This window comes from Vipera ursinii (genome assembly GCF_947247035.1).
Source record: "Vipera ursinii genome assembly, chromosome: 6".
NCBI lineage: Eukaryota > Metazoa > Chordata > Lepidosauria > Squamata > Viperidae > Vipera > Vipera ursinii.
In genome coordinates, this window is record NC_139515.1 from 78,180,451 (window position 1) to 78,199,129 (window position 18,679).

At 42.1% G+C, this 18,679-nt stretch overlaps 1 protein-coding gene across 1 annotated transcript in view; it reads right to left on the reverse strand.

Moving 5' to 3' along the window:
- Positions 1-472: 472 nt before the first annotated feature.
- Positions 473-18,679, reverse strand: part of SLC15A5 (solute carrier family 15 member 5) — a gene marked incomplete at both ends in the record, with an annotated part of 50,248 nt that continues 32,041 nt past the window's right edge. The window contains 4 exons of the mRNA XM_083366560.1: positions 473-620; positions 1,994-2,102; positions 14,367-14,498; positions 17,071-17,259. Of these exons, the coding sequence (XP_083222686.1) occupies positions 473-620; positions 1,994-2,102; positions 14,367-14,498; positions 17,071-17,259 (578 nt within the window). The remainder of the gene's footprint in view (positions 621-1,993; positions 2,103-14,366; positions 14,499-17,070; positions 17,260-18,679) is intronic.

Consider the following 18,679-nt stretch of genomic DNA (forward strand, 5'->3'; position numbering starts at 1 on the left):
CATAAAAGGGCCATAGTTCCCCACCCCTGCTCTACATACAGGACTACCAAATATAGTCTGCAAAAATCTGGATGACCACTACATGGCAGCAAAGAGAAACAAGAAAATTCTTCCTCTGTGATGCCAACATCTGGGGTTTTTTTGCAGACAAGATCTGGTAGCCATACTACATAAGGAGCACAACATTAGAAAAAAGTTCATGTGCCTTATTAAAAGGCTTTGTCACCCATGAAGCTCTCAGTGATAGGAAAAGGAATGAGATGTATGGATTTAGAATCGTCCAGGTGTTAAGTCCTGAACTTATAGGATTAATTTTCACAGAGAGAAGCAAACATGAAAAAGACAAACTACAACCCACTATTGCTAAGTCAATCCATAAACAAAGAAAGGAACATATCATTAAAATCTGACAGGCAATAGTCTGAAGACAGAGTAGACCAAGTTCTCAGCCAGTCATTTTCAAAGCGTGCGTTCACAGGAGAGTCTCCATCTGGGATAAGGGAGAGGGACAAACCAGGATGCTATCATAAAATTTAAGTGATTTCTCATGCTGTAAAAGCTGCTCTTGGAGAAGGCTCCCTCTGAATCCTTCATCATAGTCTTCCCGCAGATTATTATATCTGCAAAGCAAAAATAAATTAAACCTCTTTTGCAGTACTATAAAACATACGGCTATGCCTAACGTCTTCAAAGTCTGATATAAGAAAAAAAAATCAGAGAGAAAGGGAGAATTGCTAAATCAAAGCAAGGGTTCTTCCTGGCTGTCAGGAACATCTGGCCAGATTGTTCGTGTTGAAGGATAAAGTTGCCTATCAAAAGAAAGTTTAAGAGTGGGAGGTGGAATCACCCATCAACCCAGCCTGGGCAACTTTGCAATTCTTCAAATTTTCTTTGTGTAAGCACCATTTCTGATAGAACTATCCTGGTTAGAGAAAGTTTCACTTCGAAAAGCTAAGCATCGAGCTCCTCACCGTCAGATTCAGCAGTTTCTAAACGGTGGAAGAACATTTTATAGTCGGAAACCTCTCCCAGGCAAGAGAGACAGACTGGTTACCCAGCATGAGATGAGGCTGTATATTGCTGAAGAAAACTTACAGCCCCTTTGTATGAAACTCTTAATGTGTTTGCTCCTCAAGGACCGATGCAAGATCCTATCAGAAGAATGGATTATGTACAGGTAATCCTCAACTTGGTGGAGCAGTGGGCTAATGCCTCCTTAAGTAACACCAGCTGCCTGCAATTAGTGCAGGTTCGAGTCCCACCCGGCTCAAGGTTGACTCAGCCTTCCATCCTTCCGAGGTAGGTAAAATGAGGACCCAGATTGTTGGGGGCAATTAAGCTGACTTTGTAATAATGCCGCTTGGGGTGTGTGTGTGAAAGCTCTAATAAGCAGGCATATACATAGAATGAAGGCTACTGCTAAGCTTGTAAGCCGCCCTGAGTCTTCGGAGAAGGGCGGGATATAAATGGAATTAAAATAAAAAAATAAATAAAAATAAACTTACATTATCCTGAACCATTTATTTATTTAGTGACCATTATAAAGGCACTGGAAAAAGTGAGTCATGAACGATTTTCACACTCACAACCGTTGCAGCAACCCCACGGTCCTGTGATTAAAATTTGGATGCCTGGCAAACCGATTCATATTTATGACAGCTGCCTTTCTGTCAAGCAAAGTCCATGGGGAAGCCAGATTTAATTAACAACCGTGTTATAACTTAACAGCTGCAGTGATTTACTTAACTTTGGCAGGAGAGGTCGTGAAATGGGGCAAAGCTCCCTTAACAACTGTCTCACTTTTCAAAATAAATGTTTAGGGTCAATTGTGGTGATAAGCCGAGGACTACCTGTAATCTTAAGATCAGATTTACTAGCTCTTATCTGCCCGGGAACCATTTAAAGTAGCCATAGGAGGGTACTCCTTCAATTTAGTGACAGACTTGTTCTACAAAAGATTAATATACCAAGAGCTGAATAGTTAAGGACTTACTTGTGTGAAGTGGTCCAGAAGCCTAAAGTGTTCACAATCATTAATGAGGCCAAGAAGAAATAAAATCTCTCAAATTTACCCTCATTTAGAAGGTTTGGAAACCACTCACCTAGAAAGAGGGGGGAGAAATATAGATAGATGCTGAGTCAGAATGCAAAAAAAGAAGAAATCTATTACCAAATTCTGCTTGCAATGGGCTCTTCTGGCCCAGTCCCACAATTGCAGAATTATTTTTTCTGTTGTGGATTATGGGTCAGTTTCAGTAAGATTACCTTCTTATTCTTATTCTTTCATAGAGGCCCCACATTCATTTTTGACATTCTTAAAGCTCTTTAGGATAGCACTGTCAAATTCAGCAGCAACATGGCAATTTTCAAGGGTCCGTTTCCCTCCCATTCTCTTAGGAAAAATAAATAAATCTTAAAACAATAAAGCAGGCTTATGAAACCTCTGGGAATCTTAATGTACCAATATCATGCCACAATTCAAGAAAGAGGAATTGAGTTCTGCCACCTCTGGTGACATCCCACGTTGCCTATCTTAGCTCGAGTTTAGAAAATATCCATCAATGATTTGATTAAACATTTCACAGTACTATCAGCCCAGCCCTTGCCCCTCCTATCTTCTCTCACCTGTCTTTCTCCACTTAAACACCTTAATTCTTCTTGACAAATCACTGCATCTTAACCCTCTAGTTCAGGGGTGTCATACTCGCAACATCACATGATATGTCACGACGTATCGTGACTTTTTTCCCATAGCCGGCAATGGGGTGGGCGCGGTTTGACCACGACGCATCCGGCCCATGGGCCGGCAGTTTGACACCCCCTGTTCTAGTTAGAGGATCTGCAGAATAATCAGCTGAGACTCAACTCGTACAAGAGCTTCTCCCTTTCCTGCCTTTAAGTTCCAGAGAACTAAAGAAAGGTCCCTTATTATGAGATGTTTCCTTCACTGCCGTTCATGCTTTGAACTCAAGACTCCTGTTATCCAAACATTTTCTAGTCTGGGGCTTCTCCTCCTGTCTTTCCAGGTTATTCTCACAGACCACTACATCAAGAGACTTGCTTGCTCTCTTCAAGAGCTGAAGTAGCTTCTTGGATGAGAAGCGAAACGTCTTCCAAGAAAAAATAAGAGAGTCCAGTTGCCTCTTGAAAAAAACACCTTTGGGACAGCCATGACCTGGACAGGAAGGCCTGCAGGAATGTTGTCCATGGGGTTGCGATGGGTCGGACATGACTTCGCAACTAACAAGAACAAGAACAACAACATGACCTGGAGGTCTGAGAATCTCCATACACATTTGCGGGTAAACACACAACCTCCTATTGGTTTGACTGACATTCCCAAAGCTATCTCATTGTCTCCCTTTCAACTTTCTTCCGCTGTTGACTGTCCAGTTCAGATTTTCCTCCCCCCTCGGTTTTTCTCCACCATGGCGGACACCACACTGCAGATAGTCCTCGACTTGCAGCCGCTCGTTTAGTGACCATTTGAAGTTACAAAAGCACTGAAAAGGGGACTTAGGACTGGTCCTCGCATTAACAACTGTAGCAGCAGCATCCCCAGAGACACAAGATCAAAATTCAACCGGCATGTATTGACGATGGTTTGCAGCATCCTGGGATGTGATACCTTTTTTTTTTTTTTTGCAACCTTCCCAGTCAGCTTCTGACAAGCAAAGTCAATGGGGGAATCCAGAGTCGCTTAACGAGGGGTCACCACGATGTAAAAAAGATGTCGAGACTCTAGAAAGGGTACAGAGAAGAGCAACCAAGATGATTAGGGGGCTGGAGGCTAAAACATAGGGAACGGTTGCTGGAATTGGGTATGTGTAGTTTAACGAAGAGAAGGGTGAGGGGTGACATGATAGCAGTGTTCCATTATCTCAGGGGCTACCACAAAGAAGAGGGAGTCAGGCTATTCTCCAAAGCGCCTGAGAGCAGGACAAGAAGCAACGGATGGAAACTAATCAAGGAGAGAAGCAACCTAGAACTAAGGAGAAACTTCCTGACAGTTAGAACAACTAACCAGTGGAACAACCTGCCTCCAGAAGCGGTGAATGCTCCAACACTGGAAGTTTTTAAGAAGAGACTGGACAGCCATTTGCCTGAAATGGTATAGGGTTTCCTGCCTTAGCAGGGGGTTGGACTAGATGACCTCCAAGGTATACCTTCCAACTTTATATATATATATATATATTATTATTATTATATTTACTGAACCACTGCAGCAATTCACTTTACCAACCATGGCAAAAAAAGGTTGCAAAATGGGGCCCAATTCACTTAGCAACTTGCTTAGCAATGGGAATTTTGGGCCTGGTTGCGATCATAAGTCAAGGACTACCAATATATGAGGATGATGGGTGGAATCAAAGCCAAATGAAATCAGAGACCATGTTTTTGGCTACACACAGGTAGCCCTTGACCTACGGCCACAATTGAGCCCAACATTTCTATTGTTAAGCGGGACGGTTGTTAAATAGTTTTGTCCCATTTTACCACCTTCCTTGCCACAGTTGTTAAGTCAGGGGTCTTCAAACGTGGCCCTTTTATGACTTGTGGAACTTCAACTCCCAGAATTCCTCAGCCAGTGTGGGAGGAATTCTGGGAGTTGAAGTTCCACAAGTCATAAAAGGGCCACGTTTGAAGACCCCTGTGTTAAGTGAATCACTGCAGTTGTTAAGCTAGTAACTTATCTGCTTCCCCACTGGCTTCGTTTATCAGAAGGTCGCAAAAGGTGATCACATGACCCCGGGATACTGCAACGGTCATAAAGATGAACCAGTTGCCATGCCTCTGAATTTTGATCAGGTGACTATGGGGATACTGCAATGGTTGTAAGTGTGAAACATGATTATAAAGTGCTGTTGTAACTCTGAATGGTCACTAAACAAGTGGTTGTAAGTCAAGGACTTCCTGTACATTCATAGCACTTTTAAGTCCCTTGCCCACACCTCTGTTACAGATGTAACTCCAGCAGCATCAATCTTGTCACCATCTATCCATCTGAATCCTAGAGGCGTTATGTAAGTACAGCTCTTGAACAAGTGACTCTCTTTTTATTCCTCTGCTCTACTTTCCATAGATTGTTAGATTTATAGTCTTAAGTTTCCCCTTTAGCTGAAAACTGCCTAGAATAGAATCTTTCTTTCTGACTTCTTTCCTACAAGTCTAAAATCTTCAAAAATGCAATCCTTCTTATTGAAGCATCTAAACTTTGTATTCCTTTTTTTGGATGCTTGAGCATCTGTCTTCTCATTGTTAACTTAAGGTTAAAGGTAAAAGGTAAAGGTTCCCCCGCACATGCGTGCTAGTCGTTTCCAACTCTAGGGGCCGGTGCTCATCTCCGTTTCAAAGCTGAAGAGCCAGCACTTGTCCAAGGACGTCTCCGTGGTCATGTGGCCGGCATGACTAGACGCTGTTACCTTCCCACCGTAGAGGTCCCTATTTTTCTACTTGCGTTTTTATGTGCTTTCGAACTGCTAGGTTGGCAGAAGCTGGGACGATTAACAGGCGCTCACTCTGCTACGCGGCACTCGGGATTCGACCCACCAAACTGCCGACCATCTGATCGACAAGCTCAGCGTCCTAACCCACTGAGCCACCGCGTCCCATATAACTTAAGGTTAGCTAATGTTAATTATTTTGTTAATATTAAAATTAACAATTTAACGTTATTAATAGTATTAAAATTTAATATTAATATTAATTGTTTAATATTAACTTAACTCATTTACTCTTAACAGTCTAACTTATCATGTGTGCTTTGCAAAATAGGCAGAGAATGAACCGAACTGAAGGAGCTTCTTGGATGAGAAGCGAAACGTCTTCAAGGAAAACAAAAAACAAAAAAAGCCCAGTCGCCTTTTTAAAAAGCACCTTTGGGATAACTGCAACCTGGATGACTGAGAATACACATACCGCCTCTCAACAATTACCATTATCACGATGTACTGGAAAAAAAGCTGTGGGCCAGGATTTTATGGTGAACTAGTAAAATTCCACTACCATATGAATTAGACGGAATAATAATAATGATAATAATAATAATAATAATAATAATAATAATAATAATAATAATAATAATAATAATAATAATAATAATAATACCACCACATCGCAAAATCTAGGTTCTAGGTAAGACGTCAATGTGTATAAAGGCCAACACCATCTAAGGAACTAGAAGCTGTGATTTTATGTTGTTATGTGTATAATAATGAATTGGTTCAGACCAATTTCCTTCCCTCTTAGCAACCAACTCAAAACACAGCATTTGAGTTTATAACACAACTTTGGATAAAGTTACTTCCGTAACTGTGTGTGTGTGTGTGTGTGTGTGTGTGTGTGTGTGTGTGTGTGATAGAGAGTGTGTGTGTGTTTATGTGTGAGTGAAACAAGGGGGAGGGATGATGGGAATAGGATTTATCATATATCTCATTAAAATGTCAAGGGATGTACAAGTGCCTTGAGGAACCAGCTTCCTCAGTGTGTACTGAAAATATCACTGTCACTTGTCATCTGTTTGCACTCATCAAACTTCTGAAGAAGTCTTATTTTATCATCTTCACACTATCTTTCAGAGATGTGATTTTTTAAAAAGAAGTGATGAGCACCACTTAAACCTCTAAGTGAATATCTTATCCACTTTGCTAGTAGAACAGGACTCTGGAAGAACAAGATGCATTGGGTGCAAATAGTGATTAAGACAGTGTTTCTCCATCTTAGCCACTTGAAGATATCTGAACTTCAACTCCCCAAATCCCATGCTAGCTAGGGAATTCTGGGAGTTAAAGTCCACACATCTTTAAATTGCCGAGGTTGAGAGACCCTAGTTTAAGTATTGGAACTTCTAACTTCTGTGCCCATGTAGGGTCTGGAATATTTGGATTATAAATTAGTTCAGGACTAGTAAATGGGACAGACTGTTATAAATTAAAACCACTTCTTAGAAATCAGATTGAAAAGAAGTTCTCCTATATGCATAAAAGCATGATATAGCATTGGTAATATTTTTTTCCTTGCTAAAATCCCAATACAAAATTAATCATGGTCAAAGTTATTTGAAATATAATGCTATACAAAATAGTTCCATTTAAGTTTTCTTGTTAATTTCACCGGGACTAAAACATGAGTAACTTTTTATGGACTAGGACTTCAGAATGCAATCTTTCATTCAGATAAAAGTAAAAATTAAAAATGCTCAGGCTATTTAATATAGTAAGCCAAACAGCACAGTATCCAAATAACAGTTATAATATATACATTGATAAGGTTAATCAATCATGGATAAAAACTGGCCATTTGTCTGACATAAAGATAGTCCTCGACTTATAGCAATTCGTTTAATGTCTGAAGTTACAACAGGACTGAAGAAAGTGACTTATGACCGTTTTCATACTTATGACCGTTGCAGCATCCCCATGATCAAATTTCAGAAGCTTGGCAACTGACTCATATTTATGACGGTTGCAGGGTCCTGGGGTCACGTGATCCCCTTTTGCGACCTTCTGACAAGCAAAGTCAATGGGGAAGCCAGATTCATTTAACAATTGTGTTTCTAAGTCAACAATTACCTTAATTCACTTAGCAACTGTGGCAAGAAAGGTCGTAAAATGCGGGAAAAGCTCACTTAACAATTGTCTTGCTTAGCAACAGAAATTTGGGGATCCATTGTGGTTGTAAATTGAGGACTATCTGCACTGGAGAAGCTGGAGGGAAAACGTCAGCAAAGACATATCAGATACAGATTGTTCTCATTTAAAAACCACACTGAGATCGTTAAGTTGAAGCAGTCACTTTCCTTCGCTTTATTTATTAAGCAATGACATACAAAGCCCTACATGGCATGGGTCCGGACTACCTACGGGAGCACCTTCTGCCAACGTCAACACCCCTCCGTCCTGTGCGCTCCCACAGAGAGGGCCTCCTCAGGGTGCCACCGCTCAAAGAATGTCGGCTGGTGGCCCCCAGGGGGAGGGCATTCTCAGTGGGTGCGCCAACCCTCTGGAACTGCTTGCCTACCGAAATCCGGATGGCCCCCGACCTTCGCACCTTCCGGCGCGACTTAAAAACTTACCTGTTCCAGCAGTCCGGGCTGGCCTGATAGCTCTTGGGGTCTCAGTTGTTTTTTACTATTGTTTTTACCATTGTTCAACTGTATACCTACCTTACTCTGTACACCGCCCTGAGTCCCTCGGGAGAAGGGCGGTATATAAAAACAAATAAATAAAATAAATAAATAAATAAATTGATATAGCTACCTAGAGGTCTTAAATGCAAGGATCGGTCACAAAGTTGCCTTTTCATCCCTGTTATAATTGCAAATGGTCGCTGAATGAAATACCAAGGTACCGTATCTCCACACCCCTCCCTTAACGGAAGACTCACGTTCACGGCAATAGAGAATGGAATTTAAAAGAACAGGTTCTCCCATTCATGAAAACAAGGCTATAGACTTCACCCTTGCTTCACCTAAAAGCTATGAATATAAATATAATCCCAGACATTGTCACTAAACTGGAAGCAAAGGTAAAATACTCCCTCCGATTGAACTCTACTCCCGGTGACCCGCATGGGATGGTTAATCAATTCCTTTGACAACAATGCAACTAATCTGATAATCTCAATTACACCCGGGACTCCTTTTTTACGATAATTTATTGACTGCTTTTAACCACTTCTGCTTTATAAGGTTTCCATAGTAGCTTGAAGGAATGAGCTTGTGATTCTTTAGGCGATGGTAGGATTTTTCATGTCGCCACGAAGAATCCAAAAATTGACTGGGGGGCGGGGGGGGGAGGAGAAACTGAAGCTTCATAATGTTGTTAACCTGGGTCAACTTTCACTCCTGTACTAAGGTGGAAAGGTCTACAGCGTATCAGTGAGGTTGTTTTACTGTAGCTTTGTCCACCAACTTCAGTCTGGTGATTTGTCAGCCCATAAATCCAAATCATGAATAAATCAAATCCATGGCAACCTTTATTTCCTAAATGTGACTAGCTGACTGCATCCAAAGTGAAAATGAGGATAAAATTGTCTTCTGGAAGGGAGGGATAACTATGCCAATTGTTTGCCGCAAAGAACATCATTTTTTCTCCCCCACAGAAAGAGGCCAAAACATTGACAATTCTAACTATGTTCTGGAGGTGGGTATCTGTAGGCTACACAAGGTCCGAGAACCGTTTGATGCCCCATCCAAGCATCCCAAGATCACATTGCTAGTTTGGGGTAGCACAACTTGCTACATGTAGTCCTCAATTTACAACAGTTCATTTAGTGACCATTTGAGGTTGCAGTGGCACTGTAAAAAAGTGACTTAGGACCATTTTTCACACTTCAGACTGTTGCAGCAGCCCCATGGCCACGTGATTAAAATTCAGATGCTGTTCTGTCCCAGCCTACGTACGTCCTTGTTACTTCACAAGGCAACCCCTCTTTTAACAGTAGACTGGAAAAATAAACCCTTTTATATTTGAGTTACAGACCTTGTCCACAAACAAAACGGAGCACGAGCCAAAACAGGAAATAACTCACTGGTAAAATGAACAGACCACCATCTCTTGACACAGAGGTTCTTTGCAAACGGTTGCCGTCAGCAACCAGCCCTGACCACACATTCCCTTTTGTTACGCAGCCCCCAAGGCGTGGCTTCTCACTGCTTTCTCCTTCTCTCCTGGAGTCATCCCATTGCCTCCCTCTGATTTACTCATGTGACCTGTTTACGTTTACATGTGTCTCTGAGGTCTTCCAGCTGTGCTTCCTCTGAGTCTGACTCAGCCTTCCAGCCCAGCTGGCTTTCAGCTTGACCACGAGTGGAGGGGCCAGATTCTTCCTCACTTTGTAAGACTGGTAACTCATCAGGGCCTTCCTCCGACTCTGATGGCTCCCCAGGCCCCTCCTCCTCCTCCTCTGATTCCCCGGACTCAGCTGCTTGGGATCACAGGCTGGCACGGAATCACAGGATGCTTGGTAACTGACCCATATTTATGATGGTTGCAATGTTTGAAGTCACATGATCATTTTTTCCAAACTTTTGAAGAGCAGAGTCAATGGGGAAGCTGGATTCACTCAGCAATTGTGTTACTACCTTAACAACTGCAGTGATTCCCTTAATGACTGTGGCAAGAAAGTTCGTAAAATGAGACAAAATTCACTTAGAAAATGTCTCACTTACCAAGAGAAGTTTTGGGCTCAATTGTTGTGCTCGCCCCCACAAAAAAGAGGCAAAGATTACATGCTTATTACCTATGTCAGGGATAGGCAACCTTGGCTCTTTTATGAGTCGTGGACTTCAACTCCCAGAATTCCAAAGCCAGCATGGCTCAGTTTGGAAACTCTCCCTTTCCCCTCAGCATGGCTGGCTCAGGAATTCTGGGAGTTGAAGTCCACGAGTCACAAAACAGCCAAGGTTGCCTACCCCTGACCTATGTCGTCACTATGTCTCATGGCTCTTGGTTTGAAAAGTTGCCCATCCCTAATCTATGTCCATTTCCAAATGTAACTACTGTATTCCCCTCAAAATAAGACCCAAATGGAAAATAAGGCCTAGCGTGATTTTTCAAGATGCTCGTAATATAAGCCCCACCCCCAAAATAAGCCCCAGTTAAGATCATCAGCTAGACAGACACATATAGTACGTCCGTTGCAACACATGATGGATGTATTGAATTATAAAATATTAATATATAATTAGATATAAATAATAGTATTGACATTATTTATTTGAATAAATGTAGATTGTTGTATATGAAAAAAATAAGTCATCACTGAAAATAAGCCCTAATGTGTCTTTTGGAGCAAAAATTAATATAAGACGTGGTCTTATTTTCAGGAAAATACGGTATATGTGCTATAAAGTGATAAACTGATAAAAATTTTGGAAGCATATCAAGATAGCTACAGCGTAGTATAGTTGTTTTCTCTGTAGGAAGTCTGGCCCATTTGTTCTATAGGTAGTCCTCAAGTTATCACCATAATGGAGCCTACCCACCATGGTCCTATCTTCAGTGGTGGGATTCAGTCAGTTCGCACCACTTCGGCAGAACCAGTAGCCAATTCTTTGTTGCCCAGGCACAGAACAGACTTCCAGAAGTGGCATCCACACAGAGAACCAGCTGTTCACATATTTGAATCCCACCACTGCCTAGCTCAGGGCTAGGCAACCTTGGCTCTTTTATAACTCGTAGACCTCAACTCCCAGAATTCCTGAGCCAGCTGTGGAATTCTGGGAGTTGAAGTCCACGAGTCATAAAAGAGCCAAGGTTGCCTACCCCTGGCCTAGCTCATGATGGTCATAAAGGGGCATAGTCACGTGACAACCCAGTATGCCTGGCTGAGGAATTCTGGGAGTTGAAGTCTGCAAGTCATAAAAGGGCCAAGTTTGAAGACCCCTGGTTTAAACAGAAAATGAGATCTCAGTGATGTGCCTGTCATTTATTTTAAAATCACAGGATCCCCCTAATCAAGCATAGATGCTGGAGGTTTTTTTTCCTTCTTAAAAAGAAAATGAAAAATTCCTTATTCTTACAACTGTTCATAAAGTTATATTGTAATTGCAACTTTATGGTTAACAACCTCCAGAATTTCACATAAAAATTTCGGTGAGGACAAAACTCCAAAATATGACAGTAGTGTCTCTTATTTATGTGAAAAGTGGAATATGTTATGCAAAACAGGCATATGCTTAGGAAAGAAAGACATTTCCTCTCCTTAATTGATTTATACAGGTTGCAAAAAAGCTTTTTCTTCAAGCAGGATTGTCTGAGGTTGGTGCTTTAAGTCATACAATATTCATTTCTATGTTTTGGTGAAGGTGCCAAATTGCAGACTAGGAGGATGGGAGCTGTATTTTTTTCTTGGGCACACAAACCAAATGGGTGACTTTGGACCCATCACTCTTTCTCAGCCCGAACTACCTCGAAGTGTTGCTGTTGTTATGGAGAAAATAGTGCAGCCACATTATGTATGCTGCTGTCAGGCATGAAGGATCCAGACCAAATATTAAGTTCCAGTTAAGCCAATTTATTGCTCATGGCTACACAAAAGAATCTCGTCAACTAACGGTCAGCACTAAACTGACTCTAGGTAAGAGTCAACAGAATTCAAGAGGGGTTGGATGAAGACCATTTGTGAGAATGTAATGATTCCAGGCTGATTCCTCTCTTGACTCCACCCCCAGCTGTGCTTGTTTTTCCACAACTGCCTTGAATTGTACAAAATAAAGGTGGGCTTATATAGCTAAAAAAAGCTGGGATATACATCTAATAAAAAAAGGATATACACTCTTCGTGGGCCAACATCCTGACTCCATTGTAAGAACTGTATTTGTAGATTGTCTCCAGCTACTGCTAACAATGTGGAATACCCTATACCAGGAATGTCAAACTTGCGATGTCACATGATGTCACATGACATATTGGGACTTTTTCCCCATTGCTGGCAATGGGGTGGGCGCGGTTTTGCTGTGACGCATCCGGCCCATAGGCCGGCAGTTTGACATGCCTGCCCTATACAGTGTAGTTTAGATGAGGGGTCCTCAACCCCCAATCTGTGGACCAGCACCGGTCCATGGCATGCCAGAAACTGGGCTGCACAAACATACAAAGCTCCATCCGCGGGATAGAAGCAGCACACAAAACCATGCCCCCTCTGGTCCGCGGAGACATCTTTCTCCACGGAACCGGTCCGTGGTGCCCAAAAGGTTAGGGGCCACTGGTTTAGATTATCACCCCCTGTGCTATCCTTTCTGTACTAGATGAAGACATTTTAGCTCTTCAAGACTTTTAAACATCTACTAATTTTTGTCCGCAGGGACGCGGTGGCTCAGTGGTTTAGGACGCTGAGCTTGTCGATCAGAAGGTCGGCACTTTGGCGGGTCGAATCCCGAGTGCCGCATAACAGAGTGGGCGCCTGTTACTTGTCCCAGCTTCTGCCAACCTAGCAGTCCGAAAGCACGTAAAAATGCAAGTAGAAAAATAGGGACCACTCCGGTGGGAAGGTAATAGCGTTCCATGCACCTTTGGCATCTAGTCATGCCGGCCACATGACCACGGAGATGTCCTCGGACAAGTGCTTGCTTTTCGGCTTTGAAATGGAGATGAGCACCGACCCCTAGAGTCAGAAACGACTAGCACACATGTGTGGGGGTACCTTTACCTTTTACTAATTTTTGTCCAAATTCTTTATCTCTTTAAACTTCGGTATATTTTCACTGACTGCTATTGTGCATTCCTTGCTTTGACTGCCTTCTAGGCTGTTCTTTTAAAATTATTAACAGAATAACAGAGTTGCAAGGGACCTTGGAGGTCTTCTAGTCCAACCCCCTGCTCAGGCAAGAAACCCTATATTTGATGTTGTAACTTGAGATTTGTACTAAAGATTTATGTATGTTATTGAACTATTGATTAATCCAGTCACCACATTGCTTTCTAAATACTCAAATGTAAAATTACCGAACTAATAAAATATTATTAGGGGGGGAAAAAAGAAACGGATCATCTTATGTGCTTAATACAAGCCATCCTGGAGAAAATATTTTGAAATACGGCATGGGCATTGCTAAAAAAGTTCTGCCCACCCTATGCTCTGGTAGTGTAATGTACGGGCTTTTAATTCATTTTCTGAGGAGAATTTAAAAAAAGGAGTTCTGTAACAGCTCCTATTAATTATTCTACCTTTCAAAATTGGAATGATTCATTATATTAGGAGGAATACAGCCGTAGCTTAGTGACCCATCTTAATCATGGAAAAAAAATCAATTCACTGCAGGTTGTTAGACTTTGCTATTTCTAATGGATGTCAATGGTCAATAGGAAGAGTATAAGAATAGAAAAGGAGTAAGGAAAAATCACCTATCTTCATTTTGACTGCAGAAAACATTTTATTTTTGGGTGAATTACCAACAGACCATTATAGGAATTTTATTGAACATTCACATCTGACGGTCATCCTCTGATTATCAATCTTATTATTTACCTCCCTTTCGTAATGGGATAATCAGCTAGGCAGCAAAGGAAGAAGATAAAGAAATAGGAGAAGGAAAACGAGAAAGAGGACAGAAAAATAATGTGCATGGTTTTGAACGTTTTCTCACTTGGATTTGACAGATGGAGGTGGTCTTTGTTTTACTGATTAAGCTAATTAAGGGGTGATTACAAATACAGACAATGTGGTGCAGTGGTTAAAGTGCTTGCCTAGCATTAAGGAGAACCAGGTTCAAGTCTCTCTCAGCCATTAATCAAACCAAATCTTTATTAGAGTCATAGACCAGCACTTGGCATTCACCAAATGGCGATTCCCTTAGGTAAGAAAAGAATAGTAGGAAAGAATAGTGACATCCAGACATAGTCTAAATAGATGGGATATTTTACCTTGTGAACCAATGTACGTTATTTGGATAAGGAAGGCGCCCATGATGCAACCAGCTCCATTGAAGAAAGTCAAGATTTGCATGGCAACCCCACGAATTTGGCCTGGCAGAAATCTGAATGTAATGAAGACACCTTTGCAAAGGAAGAGAAAAAATAATTATGAAGGAGAACTACCCTGGGGATGGATAGAGCCAGGCTAGAGCAGCGGTTAGGGAGGTGGATTGGGATATGGCAGGGGTGGGGAAACCTTGGCTCTTTTATGACTTGTGGACTTCAACTCCCAGAATTCCTGAGCCAGCACAAGTCATAAAAGAGTCAAGGTTCCCCACCCCTGGGATATGGGAAGGAAGTGACTTCCATATCACCCTTGACATGTTCCTGTCCACATCACCCACTAGCCTTGGCCATGCCTGACCTCAGTAAACCCCAGGTCACAAAATAAAGAACTGCTTAAGCTTTTCTGCCCATACAGGTAGTCCTCAGCTTACAACTATTCGTTTAGTGACAACGGCACTGGAAAAAAAGTGACTTGTGACCATTTTTCACACTTACAACCATTGTAGCCTCCTCATACTTACATGATCAAAATTTGGAAGCTTGGCAACTGGCATGTATTTATGACGATTGTAGTGTCCCTGGGTCATGTGATCACCTTTTGCGAACTTCTGACAAGCTAAGTCAGTGGGGGAGCCGGATTCAGTATACAACTGTATTATTAACTTAAGAACTGCAGCGATTCGCTTAACAACTGTGGCAAGAAAGGTCGTAAAATAGGGCAAACCAGACACTTAACAACTGTCTTGCTTAAAACAATGGAAGTTTTGAGCTCAATTTGTGGTTGTAAGCCGAGGACTAGTTATACTGACACTTGGGCTAAACTGACAAAATGCATCGCTGTCACCTTCCCACCATAGAGGGTCCCTATTTTTCTACTTGCATTTTTACGTGCTTTCGAACTGCTAGGTTGGCAGAAGCTGGGATGAGTAACAGGCGCTCACTCTGCTACGCAGCACTCAGGATTTGACCTGCCAACCTGCCGACCTTCTGATCGACAAGCTCAGCGTCCTAGCCCACTGAGCCACTGCGTCTCTAGACTGGACATACCCAATTCCTACAACTGTTCTTTGTAGGTTTTAGCCTCCAGGCCCCTAATCAACTTTGTTGCTCTTATCTGCAGTCTTTCCAGAATCTCAACCTCTTTTTTTATGATAAGGTGAGGTTAAAAGGATGGAGGTTAAACTTCTCTTCAGCTCCTTTGATCACCTATAATGAATGGAAAGAGTCCCACCACCAGCAGTAAATCAGGCACTTCTCTTAACCACAAAGAGCATTATCCTTGAGTGAGCAGTCATCACAAGGATGATAAACAAAAGCTCTTTCTGTAGGAATGATCAATAAGGAGGCCCAGAAATGCAGTCAAGGAACACCAGGGTGACGAGAATGATAAAAGAATCTCTCAACCATCCCTGGTCAAACAGGCATAATTCTGGGTTTAAGACAGTTGATCACAATCACGTGAAGTGTTAATATCTTTTTATAATGCCTTGGTAAGGCCACACTTGGAATACTGCATCCAGTTTTAGTCATCACAATGTAAAAAAGATGTTGAGAAACTAGAAAGAGTGCAGAGAAGAGCAACAAAGATGAATAGGGGCCTGGAGGCAAAAACATATAAAGAACGGTTGCTGGAATTGGGTACGTCTAGTCTAGTGAATAAGGGACACGGTGGCTCAGTGGGTTAGGACGCTGAGCTTGTCAATCAGATGGTCAGCAGTTTGGCGGGTCGAATCCCGAGTGCCGCGTAACAGAGTGAGCGCCTGTTACTCGTCCCAGCTTCTGTCAACCTAGCAGTTTGAAAGCACATAAAAATGCAAGTAGAAAAATAGGGACCACTAGGGTGGGAAGGTAACAGCGCTCCGTGCGCCTTTGGCGTCTAGTCATGCCGGCCACATGACTGTGGAGACGTCCTCAGACAAGCGCTGGCTCTTTGGCTTTGAAACGGAGATGAGCACCGGCCCCTAGAGTCGGAAATGACTAGCACGCATATGCGGGGGAACCTTTCCCTTTCCCTTTAGTCTAATGAAGAGAAGGGCGAGGGGTAACGTGATAGCAGTCTTCCAATATCTCAGGGGCTGCCACAAAGAAGGAGTCAAGCTATTCTCCAAAGCACCTGAAGGCAGGACAAGAAGCAACAGATGGAAACTAACCAAAGAGAGAAGCAACCTAGAACTAAGGAGAAACATCCTGACAGTTCGAACAATTAATCAGTGAAACAACTTGGAATGCTCCAACACTGGAAGATTTAAAGAAGAGATTGGACAACCATTTGTCTACAATGGTATACCAGTGGTACAGCTTGCCTCCAGAAATCGTGGGCACTCCATCACTGGAGATTTTTTTAAGAAGAGACTTGACTGTCTAGTCCAGGGGCAGGCAACCTTGGCTCTTTTGTGACTCGTGAGTCAACTATGAGTCAACTATGAGCTATGCTGGCTCAGGAATTCTGGGAGTTGAAGTCCACGAGTCATAAAAGAGCCAAGGTTGCGTACCCCTGGACTAGACAGTCACTTGTCTGAAATGGTATAGGTTCTCCTGTTTGAGCAGGGGGCTGGACTAGAAGACCTCCAAAGTTCCTTCCATCTCTGTTCTGTTCTGTTCAATTCTATTTATTCATGAGGAAATGGAACAGAAAAGGGGTTCTTACAGGTGGGGGTCACCAGAGTTTCCGCTACACCAAGCAAGAGATATTGTGGGGCCAGATGGAAACACGGCATGGAAGAAACAAGGAGAGCTTTTCCAGAAAGTGTCTGTTCAACCAGAGGGAAATGCTTCCGACGTAGCTCAAAGAAACCAGCGACAACCATGGAAAGAGTGGCAGATGTGTTACCTACAACTGGGTATCAGACACAAAGAACAATTAATGTTGCATAGAAATATATAAATCATAAACTGTAATAAAAATTGCACGTGCCATGCTCAGTGAAAACAAGACTTTTTAAATATTCCAAACATTTGCTATCTTAACCCCCAACTTATACTGGGCATTTTTCATTTTTTGTTGAAGAAATTATATTTTATCTGTATCAATTTTTGTGGGGGGAAATGGTGTATTTTTCTAGACCTCAAGCTTTTATCACCATGGCCTTTACGGGTTTCTGAAACACTTCTTCTAGAACAGGGGTAGGGAAGGATGACCCCTTTATGACTTATGGACTTCAACTCCCAGAATTCCTGAGCCAGCCATGCTCGTTTGGGTAAATTCAGTCTTTGGAATTGCAAAGGTCTCAGTTCATTACGGCGGAGTCTTGCCAAATGATCTGTAATATTTCTCCCAAGGCGTCTTGCCACTTGGGCCAAGTTGTCAATTTTTGAGATTATCTGCCAAAAAAACTTCATCTTACAAATGAAGGCAAATATACATGTCGCAGGACAATTGTTACAGGATCCAATCTGGCTCAGTCACCAGGACTAGAAGTTTAGTCTTCTGAGATTTGTGCCAGAGCCTATCCTCTGCAAACCTCTCTTTCATCAGAACGAGAAACAGAGAGAAGTTCTCTGAAGATGGGCTCCATCACAAGTCCGAAATCTCTGGTTCCGATGACTGACCCAGATTGGATCCTGCAGACTCATCTTCTCTCTCTTAATTTTTGACATCAATTGCCCCTTCCTTTCCGAGCACTTCCCATCCCTTCCCAATCTCTCCCACCAACACTTTTAGCTCCAATTAATATGTTATTAATTAAAATATCATCTTAGGCTAGCGCAATGCCTTATTTCAGGCATCTATAATCAACATTTGAACTATGAAATTATTTTCCAAGTAACACATCCAGGGTGAACCAATAGGAACAGGTGTTTAGCACTGGTGCTACACACACCTGGGTTTCAAGGTCCACAAGTTTGAACAGATTTTTCTATTTAATTCAGACAACAGCCATGCCAGGAACATTTCTGGTTTTAGCCATCCATTCATCCTTCTAGAAAGCGATGCACAATCTGTCATTTTGTACAGGCAGTCCTCAACTTACAACAGTTCATTTAGTGATCATTTGAACTTACAATGGCACTCACAAAAGTGACCATTTTTTCATACTTACAACTGTTGCGACATCCCCATAGACACATGATCAAAATTCAGATGCTTGGCAACTGACTTGTATTTATGACCATTGCAGTGTCCTGGGGTCATGTGATCACCTTTTGTGACCTTCTGACAAGTAAAGTCGATGGGGAAGCCAGATTGACTTAACAACCGTGTGACCAACTTAACAACTGCAGTGATTCATTTAACAACTGTGGCAAGAAAAGTTGTA